General features: G+C 37.3%; 1 protein-coding gene across 1 annotated transcript; it reads left to right on the forward strand.

Annotated features, from left to right (window-relative positions):
- Positions 1–5,805: 5,805 nt before the first annotated feature.
- On the forward strand, positions 5,806–16,803 carry LOC107828725 (dynamin-related protein 5A). The gene is made up of 16 exons (XM_075225819.1): positions 5,806–6,128; positions 7,701–7,764; positions 7,838–7,942; positions 8,120–8,221; positions 8,841–8,891; positions 9,093–9,154; positions 9,379–9,469; positions 12,866–12,930; positions 13,901–14,095; positions 14,335–14,454; positions 14,638–14,708; positions 14,803–15,028; positions 15,597–15,647; positions 15,775–16,003; positions 16,152–16,291; positions 16,428–16,803. Exons 1-16 carry the CDS (start codon positions 6,000–6,002, stop codon positions 16,554–16,556), a joined length of 1,830 nt encoding a protein of 609 aa, XP_075081920.1. The 5' UTR covers positions 5,806–5,999; the 3' UTR covers positions 16,557–16,803.
- The last annotated feature ends 2,403 nt before the right edge of the window (positions 16,804–19,206 follow it).

Genomic DNA, 19,206 nt, shown 5'->3' on the forward strand with positions numbered 1-19,206 from the left:
TTTAGCAATTAATCTTAGGTTTTACTGTTGTAATTACTTTTTATGGCTTATATTTCATCTCCATATTTGATTTCTTCCTTGATTATGAGTAGCTAAACCTGTTAGCTAGGGTTGTGACCCAACCCTAGTGTGGGTATTTAATTAGTCTTCTATTTTAGGGCTTATTTGTTTATGGGTTAGTGATATTTAGCTTGGTTCATACTTTAATTGTAGAATTGGTAGTTGCAAACACTGATTCATGCCTCTATGACTTAGGCTCTTCTTGAGAAAGAGAGACTAAGTCTAGGAAATTCAGACTAACAAGGAATTAGGGTGCATTCAAGAGATTGATAGCCTCGATTAAAGGGTTAAACCTAGAGATAGTAATACCTGACTTGAGACAATTTTATTTGTATTGTTTGAACACCCAATTGGTCTTGAGAAAGCCAATTAGGGCAAAGTCACTCAAACTACTGAGAGATATAGAGTGAGTAATTTTGTGTAAAGGTTATACACGACCCCAAATATAACAAGCTTGTCTTAAATTTTAGATCTCATTAGATACTCGCCTAGGTGTAAGTCACTTCCCTAGTGCCTTTTATTACTTGAAAAAATCTTTTCAAAAATATTGTACTTAGCTTATTTTCAGCATTCATTAGCATTAAAGTAGAATAGTAACAAACCCAAACATGTTTAGAAATGCAATTAAGAACAACACACGTAGCTAGATTGGATAGAAACCCCATTCCAAACCAATATTAACTCTATGTGGATTCGATCCTGACCTTTCGAGTAAAAGCTGCATCGACCACTCTTGCTATTCTATAGTGTTATAGGGTTGGAGCTGATCAGATACCTCATCTCGGCGTCAACCACAGTTTTACTAATATAATAAATGGGAGATTGCGTACCTTTGTTTTCTCGAACTAGGACTGCACTCACGGCCACGTCAGACACGACCAGATAGACGAGGAGACGCTCACTAGGTTCCGCCTTGGCGAGTAGTGGAGGAGAAGATAAGTATGCCTTTAATTCTTTCAAGGCTTCGATGCATTCAGAGTTCCATTGGAGTCCACTGTCTTTCTTGAGTACGCGGAAAAATTTATGGCATCTATCGGAGGATCTGGAGATGAACCTCGACAGGGTGGTTATGCGGCCGATCAGCTTTTGTACTTGCTTCTTACTAGTCAGCTTCTCCGGTATTCTTTCTATAACTTTGATTTTGTTGGGACTGACCTCGATGCCTTGTTGTGATACCAAGAAATCGAGGAACTTTCCCGAGGTTACTACGAAGGCACATTTTTGGGGGTTCAATTTTATACAATATTGTTTGAGTATGTCGAAGGCCTCTTTTAAGTGGTCGATGTGATCCTCCTTCCTTTTCGACTTGACCAACATGTCGTCGATGTAGACTTTCATTATTTTGCCGAGATGGTCTTTGAACATTCTTGTCACCAACCTCTGATACGTCTCCCCCGCGTTTTTTAGTCCGAAAGGCATCACTCTATAGTAGTACGTTCCCTGATGAGTGATGAAGGTGGTCTTATCCTATTCTTCCTTTTCCATGAGGATCTGGTTATAGCCCGAGTACACGTCTAGGAAGCTAAGCAGCTCGTGCTCGGCCGTTGCATTAATAAGTTGGTCGATATGAGGAAGTGGAAACGAATCTTTTGGACATGCTTTGTTTAGGTTTGTGAAGTCAACGCACATCCACCACTTCCCGTTCTTCTTTTTCACCATGACCTCATTGGTGACCCATTGAGGATATCTTGACTCCCTGATGGAGCCATTTTCCAACAACTTCTCTACCTCTTCGCGAACTGCATCATTTATGGTGGCATTGAATTTCCGCCTGATTTGTCTCACTAGGGGGTAGAATGGGTTGACGTTCAGCTTGTATGTTGCTATCTCCTTCGAGATACCTGGCATGTCTATATTACTTTTTAAAAATTGACGGAATTTACCTGGTTCTTGGAGCTTGTGGCCGATGAAAGCTTTCTTACAGTGGTCATTATCATCGAGTTGGATAGGGAAGAGATCTTCTACGGTTAATCCTGTGGCTTCTACGAATTCGAGGTCTTTGATCACATCCTTCTCGTCCTCACTCGACCTCGACCCTGTTGATTTCTATGCTTCTTTAGCTTTACCCTTCAATTGTTGGGTGTGTGCGCAGTCTTGGGCGATGCGGTAGCATTCTCAACAGTGCGTTGTTCTCCTCGAATGCTGAATACCCCCAAAGGGTGGGAAATTTGATGACTTGATATAAGCTGGAGGGGACGGCTTTCATGGCGTGTATCCAAGGTTGACCTATGATGGCTTTGTATGCCATATCCTAGTCCATGATATGGAACATGGTCTCCAAAGTGATGCCGCCGGCCAGGACGTGCAGCATGATTTCTCTAGATGTTCGCTCAACTGCATTATTAAAACCTATTAGTGTGATGCAGCGTGGCACTATCATATCCTCGAACTTCATTTGTGCGAGAACTCGAGGGTGGATGATGTACATGCCACTCCCATCATCGACAAGGGCGTCATAGTGAGGAAGGTGGTTTGAATGGTTCGAGCTGGGGAAGGTGGTTTGGGTGGTCCCTGGTGCTGTTCACGTCTACGAGCGAAGTTGGCTCTCCATCGGTCGCTCATCAGCTCTTTCAAGTGCCCTTGGTGAAGCATGTTCACGACCTCTTGTCTCAGGGCAATACAGTCTTCGGTTTTGTGACTCCGTCCTGGTGGAATTTGCAGAGGGCATTTGACTTTCTAGTACTCGGATCGGATCTCATCTTTTGCGACCATTTCACTTTTGGGCCGAGCTTCTCCAGTGCGTAGATTATTTCTGAGAGGGAAACACAGAAATTGTGAGCGGATAATAATGGGGGCATATCTCTCTCACTTCGGTGAGTTCCTGTTCGTGGCCTGGATTGGCCTTCGTCATGGGGAGGGGGCGGCATGAGGGTGCCTCTAACGTAAGGCTGATTTCTTTCCCGATTAGGTCGGGGTCCTGCTAGATCCCTTTTTTTGTCTTTTCTCTGGTCCTTTCTAGACTCGGCTTGTACTGAAGTTAGCCGTTGGGTTGGCCCATTCAAATCATCTTCGTCGGCTCGAACTTCGGTGTAATAGGCATTGTGTATTTCGTCCCAAGTTTTCGGGGGATATTTAATGAGGCGGCTTAGTAGCTTTCTGGTCGCCCTCGAACCGCTTCTGTTCAACCCGTTTTGGAAGGATGCCACGACCACTCTTTCCGATACATTTGGTAAGGTCATCCTTACTCGGTTAAATCGAGCAAGGAAGTCCCTTAGTCCCTCTCCAGGTGATTGTTTGATAGCAAATATGTCATTTACTCTTGTCTCCGCCTTTTTTGCCCCGCCATGGGCTGTTACGAACTTGTCGCCCATCTCCTCGAATATTTCAATCGAGTGTGAGGGTAGCTGTGAATACTAAGTCAACACGCCCCCGGTGAAGGTTTCACCGAACTTCTTCAACAAAATGGAGGATACTTGCTCTTTGGCGAGGTTGTTGCCTTTTACTGCGGTGACGTAATGAGTTACATGATCTTTAGGGTCCTTTGTGCCATCGTATATTTTCAGGTACAACGGCATTTTGAAAGTTTTGGATATTGCATGTGGTGCAGCTTCGTCGCTATATGGCTGCTCAACAAACCGATCTACTTCCTTTTTTTAGGAGTTTTGGGATGCACGATATTTTGTCTACCTTTTCTTGATGCTCTTTTGGAGTTTTATGGTACTAATATATCGGCTCCTGTTGCTTTTTGAGCTGAGGGTCTCCTGGAAACAGCCTCTCTACCCTTCGGGGTAGGGGTAATGTCTGCGTACATATTACCCTCCCCAGACCCCACTTGTGGGATTATACTGGGTCGTTGTTGTTGTTGTTTTCTTGATGCTCTTTCATTTGTTCGCGGAGCATTTTATTCTCGTTCTCCATCTACTCCATTTTCTTCAGAATGGCTGTGAGGGTGTCGTTATCTGCATCACTAACATTGTGAGTAATACCTGTTACGAGGGGGCGTGTTGCTCGTCCGACGCTAATGCAACTTTTGCATCTTCTCTGTTTGGCCTTTGAGCGGGTTTGTCAAGAATGCTGGTCAGCGTGTTTGTCAATCATGCCTTGAGCAACTTCTTCACTACTGGTGGTGCCTCTTCCGTTGCGGGCGTAGAGGCCCCTTTTACCGTGTGAGGTTGTGATGCTGCCGTGGGGAAGGGCGAGCTATTGCGCCTGAGAGAGGTATTTGGTGTTACGTCTTCACCCTCTGTTTCATCAACTTCGTTGATGGTGTGAAGGAGATTGGTGGTGAGGTTGGCTATTGATTTCCTCTTATCCTCTCCGTTGCCTGCCATGTTAGATTTTTGTACACAAAGAAGTGTAAGGTTTTTTCGCTTGTTTTTTTTTTTCTCTAGAAGAAACTAAAATTTTAACTAGAAAATCCCCACAGACGCTGTCAAATTTTTTGACCAAAAAGTATGAAACTCTTTGTTAAACTAATTAAATAAATGGATAAAGGATTAATCCTAGTTAATCATAATAACCCTAGATCCAAAATTGGTTTTATGTGGATAATGTGGGACCATGTTGAAGTGGATTAAATGCAATATGCAATAAGTGTTCTGTTATTAATGGGATGAGAATAAGTAATAAATAACAATAAATGACACTAAATATAAATAAGGAGGAATATTCACTCAATAATGAAAAAGGTGAATGATTCTTTCTTCTGACAATGATGAATGGTAAGAATACGAGAAAATATTATACACTTTTTCGGATTTGGTAGAAATGACAATGGATAGAACATAAAGATCGAATCTCTCTCAGAAAGATATTCTTTATATTTATCTAGAGAGCTTACTTTCCAAAAGTGTTCTTATCAAATAAAATCTTACATGCCTTTTTCCTTATCTCTCCTACTATTTATATAGGATATTCCCAAAGAACCCTATAAGGTACAACAGATTCTCTTTGAAAGTTCCAAAGGTATACTAGCCGTTATTTCTCTCCATGCTACTCGACCTCGACCCTGATGAGCCACTCAACGGCTTGTTCTTGTCGACCACTGATCGACCTCGACCAAATTGCCCATGATAAGTTACAATTCTCATGATAATCGCCTCCTCGTGCTGAATTTCCTCGGTCGAATTTTGACCCATATAGTTACAACAACAACAACAACAACAACAACAACAACAACAATAAACCCAATAGTTTCTCATAAGTGGAGTTTAGGGAGAGTAAAATGTACACAGCCTTACCCTTACCCTTGGAAGGATAGAGAGGTTGTTTCCGATAGACCCTCGGGTAGAGAACGCTAAAAGAGAAAAAATAATTACAACAAGTAGGAATAACAACAAGATAAAATAAGATCGAATCCAAGAATGCAGTTAAACTATGTGTAGTAATAGTTTTAAATCTCTTTAATTTAGTTCAAACTACGACTTTCACCGCTAAACTTAGTTAACTAGATCAAAGTATAAATGTATAATAGCGTTAATCCTAGTGAAAACTTTAATTAACACATTACTTTGTGCACTCGTATGATAAAATGTGTTGTATTATATATATTTTTATATCAATTTGATAAATTTATATTATATCTTCACATATTTTTATTACTAAATCATACTAATTAAATAATTTAGTCATTAATACTATGATTTGACGTAAATACAAGTGTGGATAAATATATACGTATACAGTCAAATCTCTATATAACAGTCTTTATTTGTTCCGAATTTTTTTGGCTACTATAATTAGTGTTGTTATAAAAAATATATATTATAATATAATATAATATTCGGTTCCGAGACTCACCGTGCCGTATTACTACAGGGAGGTCTTTGTGCCGTCGTAATCCAACACTTATCCCCCACATGCCAACACGGCTCTCCAATTCAAATCCGAAATTTAAGAAATTTTGTAATTTCAAAATCTTAGTTCAAAACCCACACCTGAGACTTTCCAGAGACTCTTCTTCTCCATATCTATCCTAATCTTCAACTCTATAATCTAAAATGGAAAATCTCATAGCATTAGTTAACAGATTACAAAGAGCTTGCACGGCACTCGGAGATCATGGCGAAGAGAGTTCATTGCCCACTCTTTGGGATGCTTTGCCTTCTATCGCCGTTGTCGGTGGACAGGTTTCACAATATCTCTTAATTTCTATTTTCATATTCTGTTTCGTTTAACAAATCAGTTGCGGCTTTTTTCGTGTGAATCTGAAGCTGTTAGCTGGCGATTGGACGTTTTGAACGTTATTAAGTATTTTAAATATTCGTTCGTGTTTAGTGAGCTTGAATTTGTTAGTTTGCGTGTTCATTGATGTCAGATCTGCGCTTTATTGTTTTGGTACTTTAAGTTCCTACTTTCTGATTTTGTAGGTAACTCAATTAATAAGCTCTGATTGATAATCTAGAATGAATGTTAAGTAATCTGCTATAATAGGTTAAATTACACTTATGATGTAAAAATTTAGTATTGTCGGTGTATATCGCTTAAATCCTTTCTATTTAAGTTTTTTACACTGTTAGTGTAAAACCTATTACACTATAAGTGCATGTAACTTAAAAGTACTGGTTCCCCTTTTGGTCATTTGCTTGCTATATTTTACCTGAAAGTTTTGTTGTGAGATAATATCCCCGGTTCTTGATTACTTGCGTAAGCTTGATGCCTTGATCCAATAGCATTAGTCCTGAAGTGATCATATAAGTAGGTTTACATTCACTAATTACGAGTTTAAGTTCTATGCCTGGCACTATAAACAATATATATAAAAAAACTACGCAATCAGGTTATATAAAGGGTAGTTGCAAGTTACTATATTTAATGTAGCATTGATTGGTAATCTTTAAGATATGGTATGGAACCTATTTAGCAGGTTAAATTGCATTGCTGCTGGTGTAAAAAATTAATTACACTGTCAATGCATGTAACTTTTCATTTTATGTGATGATATTTAACTGGATATTTATTTGACTTATAAATTATAGTAGTGGTAGTGGAAAAGCATTTGAGAATTTGGTTTGACAGAAGAAGCATCATGTTAAAAGTTTAAAAATTGAATAGTTTGACGAATTTGAATTCCTGAAAGTTGTGAATGCTATATAGAAATAAAATTGTGTTAACATTCTGGAATGTCAAAAAAGTGATTCGGATATATACGTTATTTGAATCATTCACAGCCAAGTTTTTTCTAGCTTTATTTGGTTAAAGACTTTGAGAATTTTGGTTCATGTCAGGCACATGTTAAGCGGCATTTTGGTACCACAGTCTGTTTATTGAAATGTAGAAGCTGAATGTAGTGTTGTTGTATGGCCCGTCATATTGATCAAGTTTTGTAAGCTGCTTGACATCAATACTATAAACGTGCTGTTCCATAGATCGATCTCTTTCTGAGTGTGCTTATCCATGTAAATATTCAATAATTGGTATGGAAAATGTATGTCTAGGTTTGAGAGTGAATAACCTGGTGCCTGTAGGCTCAACTAGAACTTGGGTGCATGCTAATTAGTTTTCTAGTCGTGGTGTCCATGACCTGTATCATGTATCATGTGTCTTCTCTGTGATAATCTGTCTTATATTCTATGCTTAATGTCTTCCAGTAACTTTGGGTCATTGTTGTTGTAATGTCTTCCAGTAACTATTGATTCCGTAGATGTGTAGGCTTATTTTGCATATATGTTGCTTAACTCCATCTTTTGGATGACTTGTAGAGTTCTGGGAAGTCTTCAGTGCTTGAGAGTGTTGTTGGAAAGGATTTTTTGCCTCGTGGATCAGGTAAATAATTCAATCAATTGGAATCTAGATGAAAAACATTATTAATATCAGATTACTCACATATCACGTACAGGAATCGTCACCCGTCGCCCCCTGGTCCTACAGCTTCATCGGCTAGATGAAGGTAGAGAATATGCAGAATTTGGACACCTTCCAAGGAAGAGGTTTACTGATTTTGGTGAGTCTTTGGACAAGTAATACTACTGTATTGTTTGCATCTTCTGCATGTAGCACCTATCTTTGTGTGTTCTGTTGTCATTGTCTTCTGGGACTTCATTAGTCAACTTTTTCCTTGACATTTGTTCACTTTGATCCGTTGTTCTTTTGGCTTCTAAGTCGTATATGTCTCTTTCAGCTGCTGTCAGGAAGGAGATTGCTGATGAGACTGATCGAGAGACAGGCCGCAGCAAACAGATTTCTAGTGTGCCAATTTATCTCAGTATATATTCTCCTAATGGTACGGAGAGCTTTCCATTCTCTATCTGTGCGATTCAATTGCCTGTAATGGTATATTTTTAAGTCCATTTGATGTTGTTGGTGATTTTTGTTTTTTCACTTTTGTTTTTTAGACAAAGGTTGTTGATGGTGTGAATGTTTTAAGTAAGCATGACATTGAAATTTGTAGGATGAGGTTGAATTTGATTAAGAATGTTGATACCTATTTAATTAATTAAGTCTGGTGTTAAATGTTTCTCCCACAATTAATGCATTCAGGTGCTAGCAACTATGAAACTGTTGCATCTGATAACTGTCTGGACAATTGCTTTTAAATCACATATAGTGGATAGTTTGCTGGTGAATTCATTTGTCGTGTATACTTTACTATTACCAATATTTCTTTTTCAGTTATTCATTCACTCGTCAAGTGTTTTTGACAATTCTTTTCCTGTTAGGCTTAGACTTCTAATTTTTTATGTGCCTGAGTTGCGGCGTTTTTGTAACAGCAAATCACCAATACATTGTATAATTACTCCAAATAGTCTGAGAATACATTGTTTACTCATTCCATTCTAATTTGGGTGCATGCCTTGACATTTGCTACTCCATCTACTTATCTTGGATTTTTGTAATGACAGTTGTGAACTTGACTCTGATTGATCTTCCTGGACTTACAAAAGTGGCAGTTGGTGAGTATAATTTTTTTTGTTCATTTGGGTCGTAATCATTTAATTTCATAGGAACTGTTGAATCCAATGGGTTCAAGTGCAGCAAAATGTATATCGAGGATTCATAGAACGGACCTGAACTTGTCTGGATTGATGCCTAGCTTTTGTTCCCAAAACAAAAACTGTTGCTGAATTGAAATACTGTCCGTTGAATTTATGTAGAGGGACAGTCTGACAGCATTGTGCAGGATATTGAAAACATGGTTCGGTCTTATATTGAGAAGGTCAGTTATACTTGTCTTCTTTCCACAAGTAAATGTTCCAATATATCATGTTAACGTTTTGGAAAACAATAATACTACAGTTCTCTAGTATTTCAGTAGTTTGCTTAGCTATGCTTTTCTATAATATATTGGGAAACATCTAAAATTGTTTTTAAAGATCTCAATTTACTCTTCATACTTGTGAAAGTCATTACTCATTACCTTCTGTTTTCTTGGCATTGCAGCCAAATTGTATTATTCTTGCAGTTTCTCCTGCCAATCAAGATCTCGCAACATCGGACGCAATCAAGGTTTCTCGTGAAGTAGACCCAAAAGGTCAGTGTTTGGGAATTTTCTCCTTGTCATGTTCCATCCCTCTAGATGTGTTAATGGACGTGTTTTTTAATTGGTGGGAAGTAGTTGGATCTAGTTATTGTAGCTGGTTTAGTTAATTACTGATAGGCAAATTATACATGTGAACAAAAGCTGGTGCGTGCATTATGAACCTTTAATAAGTCGGGATGCTTGATAGTGTACTTTTGATCAAAATTTCCTTTCCTTCCACAGACTGATACTGTTTTTGCAACCCCACGAGTTTCTTGTGCACTTATTCAATTACTAGGTTCCGAATTGTAAGATCCCTTCTTAAAGCTCCAAGCACTAGTCCTAAGTAGTAGTCAGGAGTGTTCATATTTTGCAATTAAACACCTGTGCGAGTTGTTCAATGTTGTCCACATCCTCCGTTGGGATGATCTTGCACTTCTTTAGGTTGATTTTCAGCCCTGAACTACTAGAGACATGCCTTGAAGCCCTTCAAGAAATCTGCTATGTCCTCTTTGTTCATCATCTTACTCAGTGCTTCCATTACCAATATAAATAGCATAGGAATTAAAAGATCCCTCGTCTCTGGGTCCTAGAGCTTTGGAAAAAACACATGGGCTTTAATTGATGAGAACCGACAACTTTAGTGCAGAAATGCAAAACTTTATCCATCTTCTCTACCTTTCTCCGAAATCTATCTTTAGCATCACAAATCCAAGAAGTTCCAATTCACGTGGTCGTAAGTATTTTCTAGATCCAACTAGCATTCTGGAAGCCACCACCTCATTTTCTACCAATGTCGCATCTAGAATTTGTCTGCCCTCCAGAAACACAAACGCATTCTAAGAGTGAAACATTTTATAATCAAGACCTTCTTTAGTCTATTTGGGACCACCTTAGAACTGATCTTGTTGATGATTCCTGCTAGACTAAGGCCTCATTTGTTTTTTTAAGATTAAGACGTCTGAATGTGAATACACATTTGAATATTAAGATGTGTATGATTCTGAATACTAAATGATTAAGACTTTTTAGATTTTTAACATCTAAATGTATAGAATTTATCTTTATTTGAAAATTTAAAAACATAAAATTCACATGAAATACTATTTAATTTAATATTCTATCAATAAAATATATAGTTTTTAAAAATATGGTAGTTGCTGATGGTGATGACTAACGTGGTGCTTGTGAATGCCGACTAGAGGCAGTGATTGGTGGTAATTTTGGTTGATGATGGTGGTTCAGGGTAGTAGCTAGAGGTGATTGGTAGTGCTGGTGGTGAGTGGCGATAGTTAATAATGGCGGGTGGTGGCGGTAGTTGTGATTGAGGAAGGTGGTGGTAGTTTATAATGATGGACAGTGCCAACTATGTTTATTGATGGTAATGGGGTGGTTAGGTGTGGTAGTTGAGGTGGATGAGTGTTGGTTGTGGTTGAGAATGATGGTGGTGGAAGTGGCGGGGATGGTGAGTGGTGGTAGTCGATAATGGTGGCGACTATGATTGAGAATGATGGTGGTGGTAGTGGTTGAGTATGGTGGTGATGGGTGGTATGGCGGTAGTTGATAATTATAGGAGGTGGCGGCAGCTAATAATGAATATGGAAGATAGCATCTTAATGAAATTAGTCTCTGTTATATATCTTAATCATACAGACCTATAGCTTGTTTAGACCTATTAAGTGGTTGTGAAGTAAAAAAAACACACACTTAAGATCTGAATAATTAAGATTCAAACTTTAAAAACAAACGCACTTAATGCCAGAAATCTGAATGATTAAGATTCAGACTTCCATTAAGTGCAAACAAATGAGGCCAAATAGGTCTATATTCCTTAATATTTGAGGCTCCCTCCTCTTTTTGGGTGATGCAATGAAAGATGCATTGAGGCTCGTCTCAAACTTTCCTGATTCATGGAATGAGGTAGTTGTCTCCATGTTGTCTTCCTTCACAACACCTCAATATTGCTGGAAAAAGATTTGAGTGAAGTTCTCTGGCCACAATGCTTTATCTCCTGCACTCCGGTGTCTTCCTCACCTCCTCGCCTATTCTACTCCACAACCACTCTTTCATTTTTTCTCCTATCTGGTTAAACTCTATCCCTCCCAAATTTAGTGTCTATTCCTCCTCTTCTTTGTCACTTGGGAATAAAAACACACAACGGTCCGCCTTGACCTCTTCCTCATCTTCATAAATCATTCCCCCCCACTTCTATTGAATCCACTAAGTTCTTTCTCCTTTAGCTGTGGCCATCCTATAAAAGAACAATTTATTGGATCCTCCTCTTTTAACCAGAGGGCTTTAGTTATTTGTTTTCAGCTAGTCTCCCGAGCTATTGCAAAATTGCTAAATCCTCTTTCACCTCCTCTTTTCTCATTTTGCTCCCTCGTTTAGCTTTCTTTTCCCCTTCATTTTTTCTGGATCTCCCACTTCGTTCATGAACTCCCTTATCTTAACCTCCATCCTTCCAAGGACGTCCGTATTCTGCAACTTCTTGTTTTTACAGTATCTTCTTAGCCAAGCTAATATACTTTATCTAAAACAAAACTCTGAACATATTCTACTTTATTTATGAATGCAATTTTAACCCTAGGTTTATTGACTATGAATCTATCATTAACTCATACAATTTTTATATCTTCTTTCATGTATTTCTTTCTACAGCAAATTGAAGTTTCTTATCCGACATCTGTTTGTGTTTGACTTGCCAATGCTCACACTCTTCAATGTGAAGAGGAGTTAAGAAACCTAGTACAGCATAGACCTTTCAAACAGCATGCGTCTCGTATTTTTACTTATCTTGTTTGCGGTGTCAAAACTCTAATTTTGGAAGCCCTAAAAGTTTTTCTAGTTTGTCCAGTGCATTTTTCCTTTTCTTTGATGGTAAAATTTTCTTTTTCTAGTTTGTCCAGTGCATTTTTCCTTTTCTTTGATGATAAAATTTTCTTACTTATCGAAACAGAAAGAGAAAGAAAAAAGAAAGTGAGAAAGACCATTGCTGTTTTCTTAATTACCACAGTCGTTCTAGTGAAGTCTAGTAAGACGTGTTTTTCTTTTAAGCTTGCACAGTCTTTATTCAAGTATTCTTTACCTTTTACTTGTCATTTTGCAAACTTCTTGTTGTTGTGGATTCATCGATTCAGTTATCTTGCATAATTCAGCAAACTGTTGGTTCTTGCACTCACTTATGATCATTTTTAATTGAGCAAATAGTGTAATTTAAGTTTTATGTAGGTTCAAGTTCTCATTTGCTCTCTTCTGACTGTTCTCGTCTTTTCCTTGTGTGGTAATGTGGTAGCTCGATGTTAGTTTGACAATAGTTCATTCTCGGTCAAGAATATGTATGCTCATATCAAGAGTAATGTCATCTTTTAACACTCTTTTGACTCGGTATCTGGCCACTTGTATCAGGAGAAAGAACATTTGGAGTTCTGACCAAGATTGATCTGATGGATAAGGGTACCAATGCTGTTGAGGTAAGCTTTTATTTGGTTAATAATAGCTACTGCTATTTGTTGTAACAGGTATATCACTTAAATGTAGCTTAATTGAGCATATATGAGTATAGGCTCCTCCTATATTTTGGTATCCTTTAAACAAAGCTAGAGACGAGTTGCTTTTAGTCCTTTTTTTACCCCTTTGGGTCTCAAATTTATATCATAAGATGGTATTTTAGATGTTTTAGGGAACTTCTACATACATGTAGCTATTTTTGAGTCACGCCATTAATTGTAATCCCTTCAATTTATGTGGCAGTGTCTGACTTGAGACGGAGTTTAAGAAAGAACGACTTTTGGAGCTTGTAGTTTTAAACTTCTTTGTTGCATTTATGTGGCTGTGAAAGCATGTTATTAAAAGGTAAAATGGAAATTTAAAATTAAATTGTTTCCACATATATAAAGGTGCCCATTTATATTGAACGGACTGATAAGGAAATAGTGTCGCACAAAATGTAAAAGAGGGATTAGTTGCATGGTAAAGATGGTTTAGTATCTTAGTATAATGAAAAATATCAAAGCTTTCATGATGAGATAAGGGACCTATCCATTTAATCTTTTTTTTGATACATTTATTTCGGTAGTGTTTCCCAACATTTTCTAGTTTTTGGAGAACTTATCTAACTTGAGTCTAATTGGGTTAAGGTGATCATGTTTTCTAATTCTAGCATGATGAAGCCGAAATATTTTGTTGTTTTCCGTTTGTGGTTATTGTTATTGTAGTATCTAAGTGAACAAATTTTCTCGTATTGGGTGAATAGCTATCTGAACAGATCTGGTGATTACACATTATGATACAATTTGAGTGTGCTTATTTTAAGAAAATAAATTAAGGCAATACGCAGGACATGATATTGAGGAGGAATGTTTTGACTTTGCCGATCACTCTACTAGAGTATTCTTCTTTTAAATCATATTATCATTCTAAATCATATTCTTGGATTTCCAGATCTTGGAAGGAAAAGCATATAAGCTACAGTTTCCCTGGATTGGTGTTGTCAATCGTTCACAAGCTGATATAAACAAAAATGTGGATATGATTGCTGCTAGGCGTAGGGAGAGAGAGTACTTTTCTAGTACCCCCGAGTACAAGCATCTTGCTCACAGGATGGGTTCAGAACATCTTGGGAAAGTTCTGTCAAAAGTATGTTGTATTCTTGCTTATTGAATCTGTATTCCAGGTTTTGGTGCCCATGCAGAAGATTTCTTTTTTAATTTTTTGTTAGAGCATTTTTAATCTAATTTCACTTTTCTGTCTCCATAGAAAAATTCATCTTGGTGCTCTAATGAAGCCTTTAAGGACTTTATACTTTTCCTGTTTGATATAGTTATGGTTTATGCTGGACACTAAATGCTTTTCTTTGATTCTGTCTACATTTTTAGCATTTGGAGACTGTTATCAAGTCTCGGATTCCAGGCCTTCAGTCTCTTATCAACAAAACTATAATTGAACTAGAAACTGAGTTGAGCAGTCTTGGAAAGCCCATTGCCACGGATGCGGGAGTAAGTACCCTATTTAAACCTATACCTTTATGTTGAATAGGTTACAAAATCCTGTGAGGCGATTTTACTTCTCTAGATAGAGTTAATTGATTCTCTCAATTTTTTCTACCTTAGTTTGTAGAATGTTGTTTTTGTTAGTGTGAATCATATGTCACATCCTTGTTTTTGCATGTTCTGTTGCAGGGAAAATTGTACATGATAATGGAAATCTGTCGTAGTTTTGACGGAAATTTCAAAGAACATCTTGATGGAGTGTAAGTGTTCCATGTTTATGTTTTGTTACGATATATGAGTATACTGTACTTTTATGTGGTCTAAGCTTGTTTTGATGATGTCTGAATATCACAGTCGACCCGGAGGAGATAAAATATATTACGTCTTTGATAATCAGCTCCCAGCTGCATTGAAAAGATTGCAATTTGACAAGCAACTTTCATTGGACAATGTAAGGAAACTTATAACTGAAGCTGATGGATATCAACCACATTTGATAGCTCCTGAACAAGGTTATCGTCGTCTCATTGAATCTTCCGTAATCTCTATTAAGGGTCCTGCTGAAGCAGCTGTTGATGCGGTATGAATTTTCATCCCCTGTTGTACGTACCCAAAATATCCTATAAATAATGGTTTCAGCTTGCATTATTATCTTTTCTGAGTGCATTAGATGTCCCCTTTTCTTCAGCCATTGCTTCTTCTTTGCCCCTTTTTGGGCATTCCCGTCTAGTATTAGAGAAACTTAAATTATTGAGAGTTGGATTGAAACAGGTCCAAATGGAGCAAGCTGGATAATGAGGATTCATATAGTGGACCCAACTAGACTCAGATTGGGGCATTCCCCATCCTTTGTGTCTATGTCTGACCCTATCAGATTGTTCCTCCCTGTCAATTTGTCCTACAAATCTGTTAATTCCCTATGAAAAAACAAAAAAAGTTGTGAAAGAAATCTATATTTAATTTTGTGGATTCATTTCTTAAAATTTGATCAGCTAATCTGTCTATTCTGAATGTAGTTAGATGCTTATTGTCTGAAGTATTTTCTGCTTATAATAGGTGGTTTTTCTTTGTTATTCTGGGGAAAAATCTTGAACAGTGGAGCAAACAAGTTGCTGAGTACTAAATTATTTCCTTTGTGATGATTGCAGGTTCATGCGATACTGAAGGAACTGATTCACAAGGCAATTAGTGAGACCGCGGCAAGTTCCCTTCTTTTTCTAATTACTATTCTGAGCTTATGATACATAAATTGCTGTGAACGTCTCATTATAATAATTATTTTGGTGTATTAAAGGGTCCAACAACTGGACACTCTTCTATGTGCAGGAGCTAAAGCAGTATCCCTCCCTACGAGTAGAGGTCAGCAATGCAGCAATTGAATCATTAGAAAGTATGAGGGATGAAAGCAAAAGAGCAACTCTTCAGCTGGTTGAAATGGAGTGTAGTTACCTGACAGTAGATTTCTTCCGGAAGCTTCCTCAAGATATAGAGAAGGGAGGGAATCCAACACATTCTATTTTTGACCGCTATAATGATTCCTATCTTCGAAAGATAGGTGAGTTGTGAATTAGCATTTTCCTCCTAATTCCTTGAAGTAAAATGCATATAAATTTATTTGCAATTACTTGTAAAATAGTCCTGTAATGATCTTTTTCCTGGTAAACTTTTTGTGGGGTTATCGTCTAACTGCCTCTTATGAACAGGGTCAAATGTCTTGTCTTATGTCAATATGGTTTGTGCTAGTTTGAGGAATTCTATTCCAAAGTCTGTTGTTCATTGTCAAGTACGGGAGGCCAAACGCAGCTTGCTTGATCATTTCTTTGCTGATTTAGGCAAGAAAGAGGTGAGAATCGGCCTCATTTCTTCAGCTAACTGAAACTCTTCTTCAGTATGGGGGTAGGAGAGGAGTGTAGCAATGATATGACTTGCCCCCCCCCCCATTTCACACCCACCCCCCCCCCCCCTTTTTCTTTTTGCAGGGAAAACAGCTGGGTACTTTGTTGGACGAGGATCCCTCAATTATGAAGCGCCGCCTCTCTCTGGCGAAGAGACTTGAGTTGTACAGATCTGCTCAAGCTGAGATTGATTCAGTTGCATGGTCTAAATAAACACGACAGAAGCTTCAATTTTTCATCACTTTTTGTTCACCACGATTGGCATGTAGGGATAGTTGGCCTGTGATTCTTTGCCTCGACATGTAATTGTTCTCGTAGTAGTAATTAGTAGTGATTGGGTCAAGGCTACTGCTTGTGTGGCTAGTCTTATTGACGGTACTAAAAGCCAAGTGCATCGACTTGATATTGGTAGTAGATAGAGTACTTCTTGTTGTTTATTAAAGAGTATATATTGAATGTGTACTTTGTCTCGGGGAGAAATTCAAAAATAGCCAGATTTACAACTGGTCGTTCAAAAATAGCCCAGTTTCAAAAGTAATCGAAATTTAGCCACTTTTCATGAAAAGATAAACCTGAGCGAAAACACTATTCAAAACCCGGAAAATATGCCAGTATATTATACTGGAGTTTCAGCATAAGTATGCTTGAACTCTAGCATATTATACTGGAGTTCCAGGATAAGTATGCTGGAACTCCAGCATAAGTACACTAGAACTCCAGCATAATATACTGGAGTTCCAGCAAGTATAATTTCCAGTATAATATACTGGAGTTCGGAGCATCGGTGCTCCAGTCTCTAGTATATTATACTGGAGTCAGCAAAGTATACCGGTCCAGCATAATATGCTGGAGTTCATACACAGGTGCACCAGACTCCAGTATATTATGTTGGATCGGTTTCTGTTGCAGCAAAATAGTGGCTATTTTTTATTGACTTCGTAAATGTTGGCTATTTTTGAATGACCAGTTCGAAAACTGACTATACCGTGCTATTTTTACTTTGTCTTGCCTTCTCATACACAATGAAATTCGGAGCAAGTGCACAGATAACCATTTTTACGGATGTTATTTAGGGATTAACCAATAGTTATTTTGTCCTGAAATTTTAAACCAAAAAATCTCAACTTCAGGACAAAATTGGACATTTTTGTCCTTAAAAATTGAAATTCAGAACATATTGACTAATTCCTAAATATCAGCCCTAAGTGGATACCTGGTGTCATTTCTACATGAAATTCAGCTTAATTGAAGTGTCATTTTTCAGGATCATTGAGCCTACGATATAGTGAAACATTAGCTAGACCATATACTTACCATTTAAAACATGTATAAGAAAGAAAAAAGTCCAAAAAAAAAAAAATGAAATTGTTTTAGCGAAATGCAGGTGATGATTAAAAGAAAGATTTGGCTTTGAAGAAAAAACAATAAGTTTTTGGATTAACAGATGCAGATAAATGGCATGCAGTGACAAAATATATAAATATTAAAGAGTAAATTCGGTTAGTGAGCTCGGTTGGTTATCCAAAAGTTGAGAAGCAAAAGCAGGCTTGCATGTTATGATGCAAGCCATAATGACATATTTGACAAAGAAACACTAGCCATTACAACAACAACAACAACTAACAACTCGAGTGTAATGTCACAAGTGAGGTTTTGAAATTCTGATCTTGTCATCGGTATATCTGCATTATATAAATTGGAAATAACAGGATTTATTAAGCATAACGATCGATAACAAACAGTAACAACAACAAACTCAGTGAGTTATCACAAGTGGGGTTCGGGAAGGGTAGTGCGTACGCAAACCTTACCTCAATCTTGGAAGAACAGAGGAGCTGTTTTCGATAGACATTTATCTTATGAAATTCAATGAATATGTACTAATTAGACCCAATAACTTAAAAGAATTAGAAACCCGAACCCATAACCTTCAAATTCTGACTCCGCCCCTGTTTACAACAGAAAGATCCAACTATACGTATACCCAAATCAAGCTGAAGCGCCGTACTGAATACATATCTTTTGCCCAAAAAAGGCAACTTCAAATCAGCATGGGCTACGAAATTTCCTCGTTCCTGCTAATTTAGTTATGACCATAGACTTTCTCTCCGTGCGTTTTATGGGTATTTTCCGACCTTTATTTTGACATAATATAATATAAAATTAGTTTATGCGAAAATAAAATACAATATTTTTTACGGCAAAGGGCTAAATATACCCCTCTACTTTCAAATATTGTTTACTTGTACCCTTCGTTATACTATTGGGTTATCCATACCCCTACCGTCATACTATTGGGTTATCTATACCCCTACTATCATACTTTGAAACAAAAATACCCCTATTTTAGATGGAGTGACACGTGGCTACACCAGTTTAAAACGACTCATTTCTTTTTTTTACTCGACCAGTTTTTAAAAAAACCCACAACCCGGCCCCTATTTTCAATTTTTTCCATTTTTTTTAAAATTTCAGTTTTTAAAAACGAAAATATTTTGTTAAAAAACAAAAAATAATTTTTTCCTGTTTTTACAAATTTGTTTTTCCAGTTTACAAAACAAAATTCTTTTAAAAAACTGAAAAAAAATATTTTTCAAAAACGAAAATATTTTGTTGAAAATAATTTTTTCAGTTTTTAAAAAACGAAAATATTTTTTTCTGTTTTTACAAAAAAAATTCAGTTTATACAAAATTATTTTTCAGTTTTTACAAAAAGAAAATATTTAAAAAAATGAAGAAAATGGTTGTTGCTACTGTCTGTTTATTGCCTCATTTTCACTTCCTTTGAGCCGAGGGTCATTCAGAAACAACCTCTCTACCTTCATTAGGTAGGGGTAAGGTTTGTGTACACTTTACCTTCCCT

This window comes from Nicotiana tabacum, chromosome 11 (genome assembly GCF_000715075.1).
Source record: "Nicotiana tabacum cultivar K326 chromosome 11, ASM71507v2, whole genome shotgun sequence".
In the NCBI taxonomy this organism is placed as follows: Eukaryota; Viridiplantae; Streptophyta; class Magnoliopsida; order Solanales; family Solanaceae; genus Nicotiana; species Nicotiana tabacum.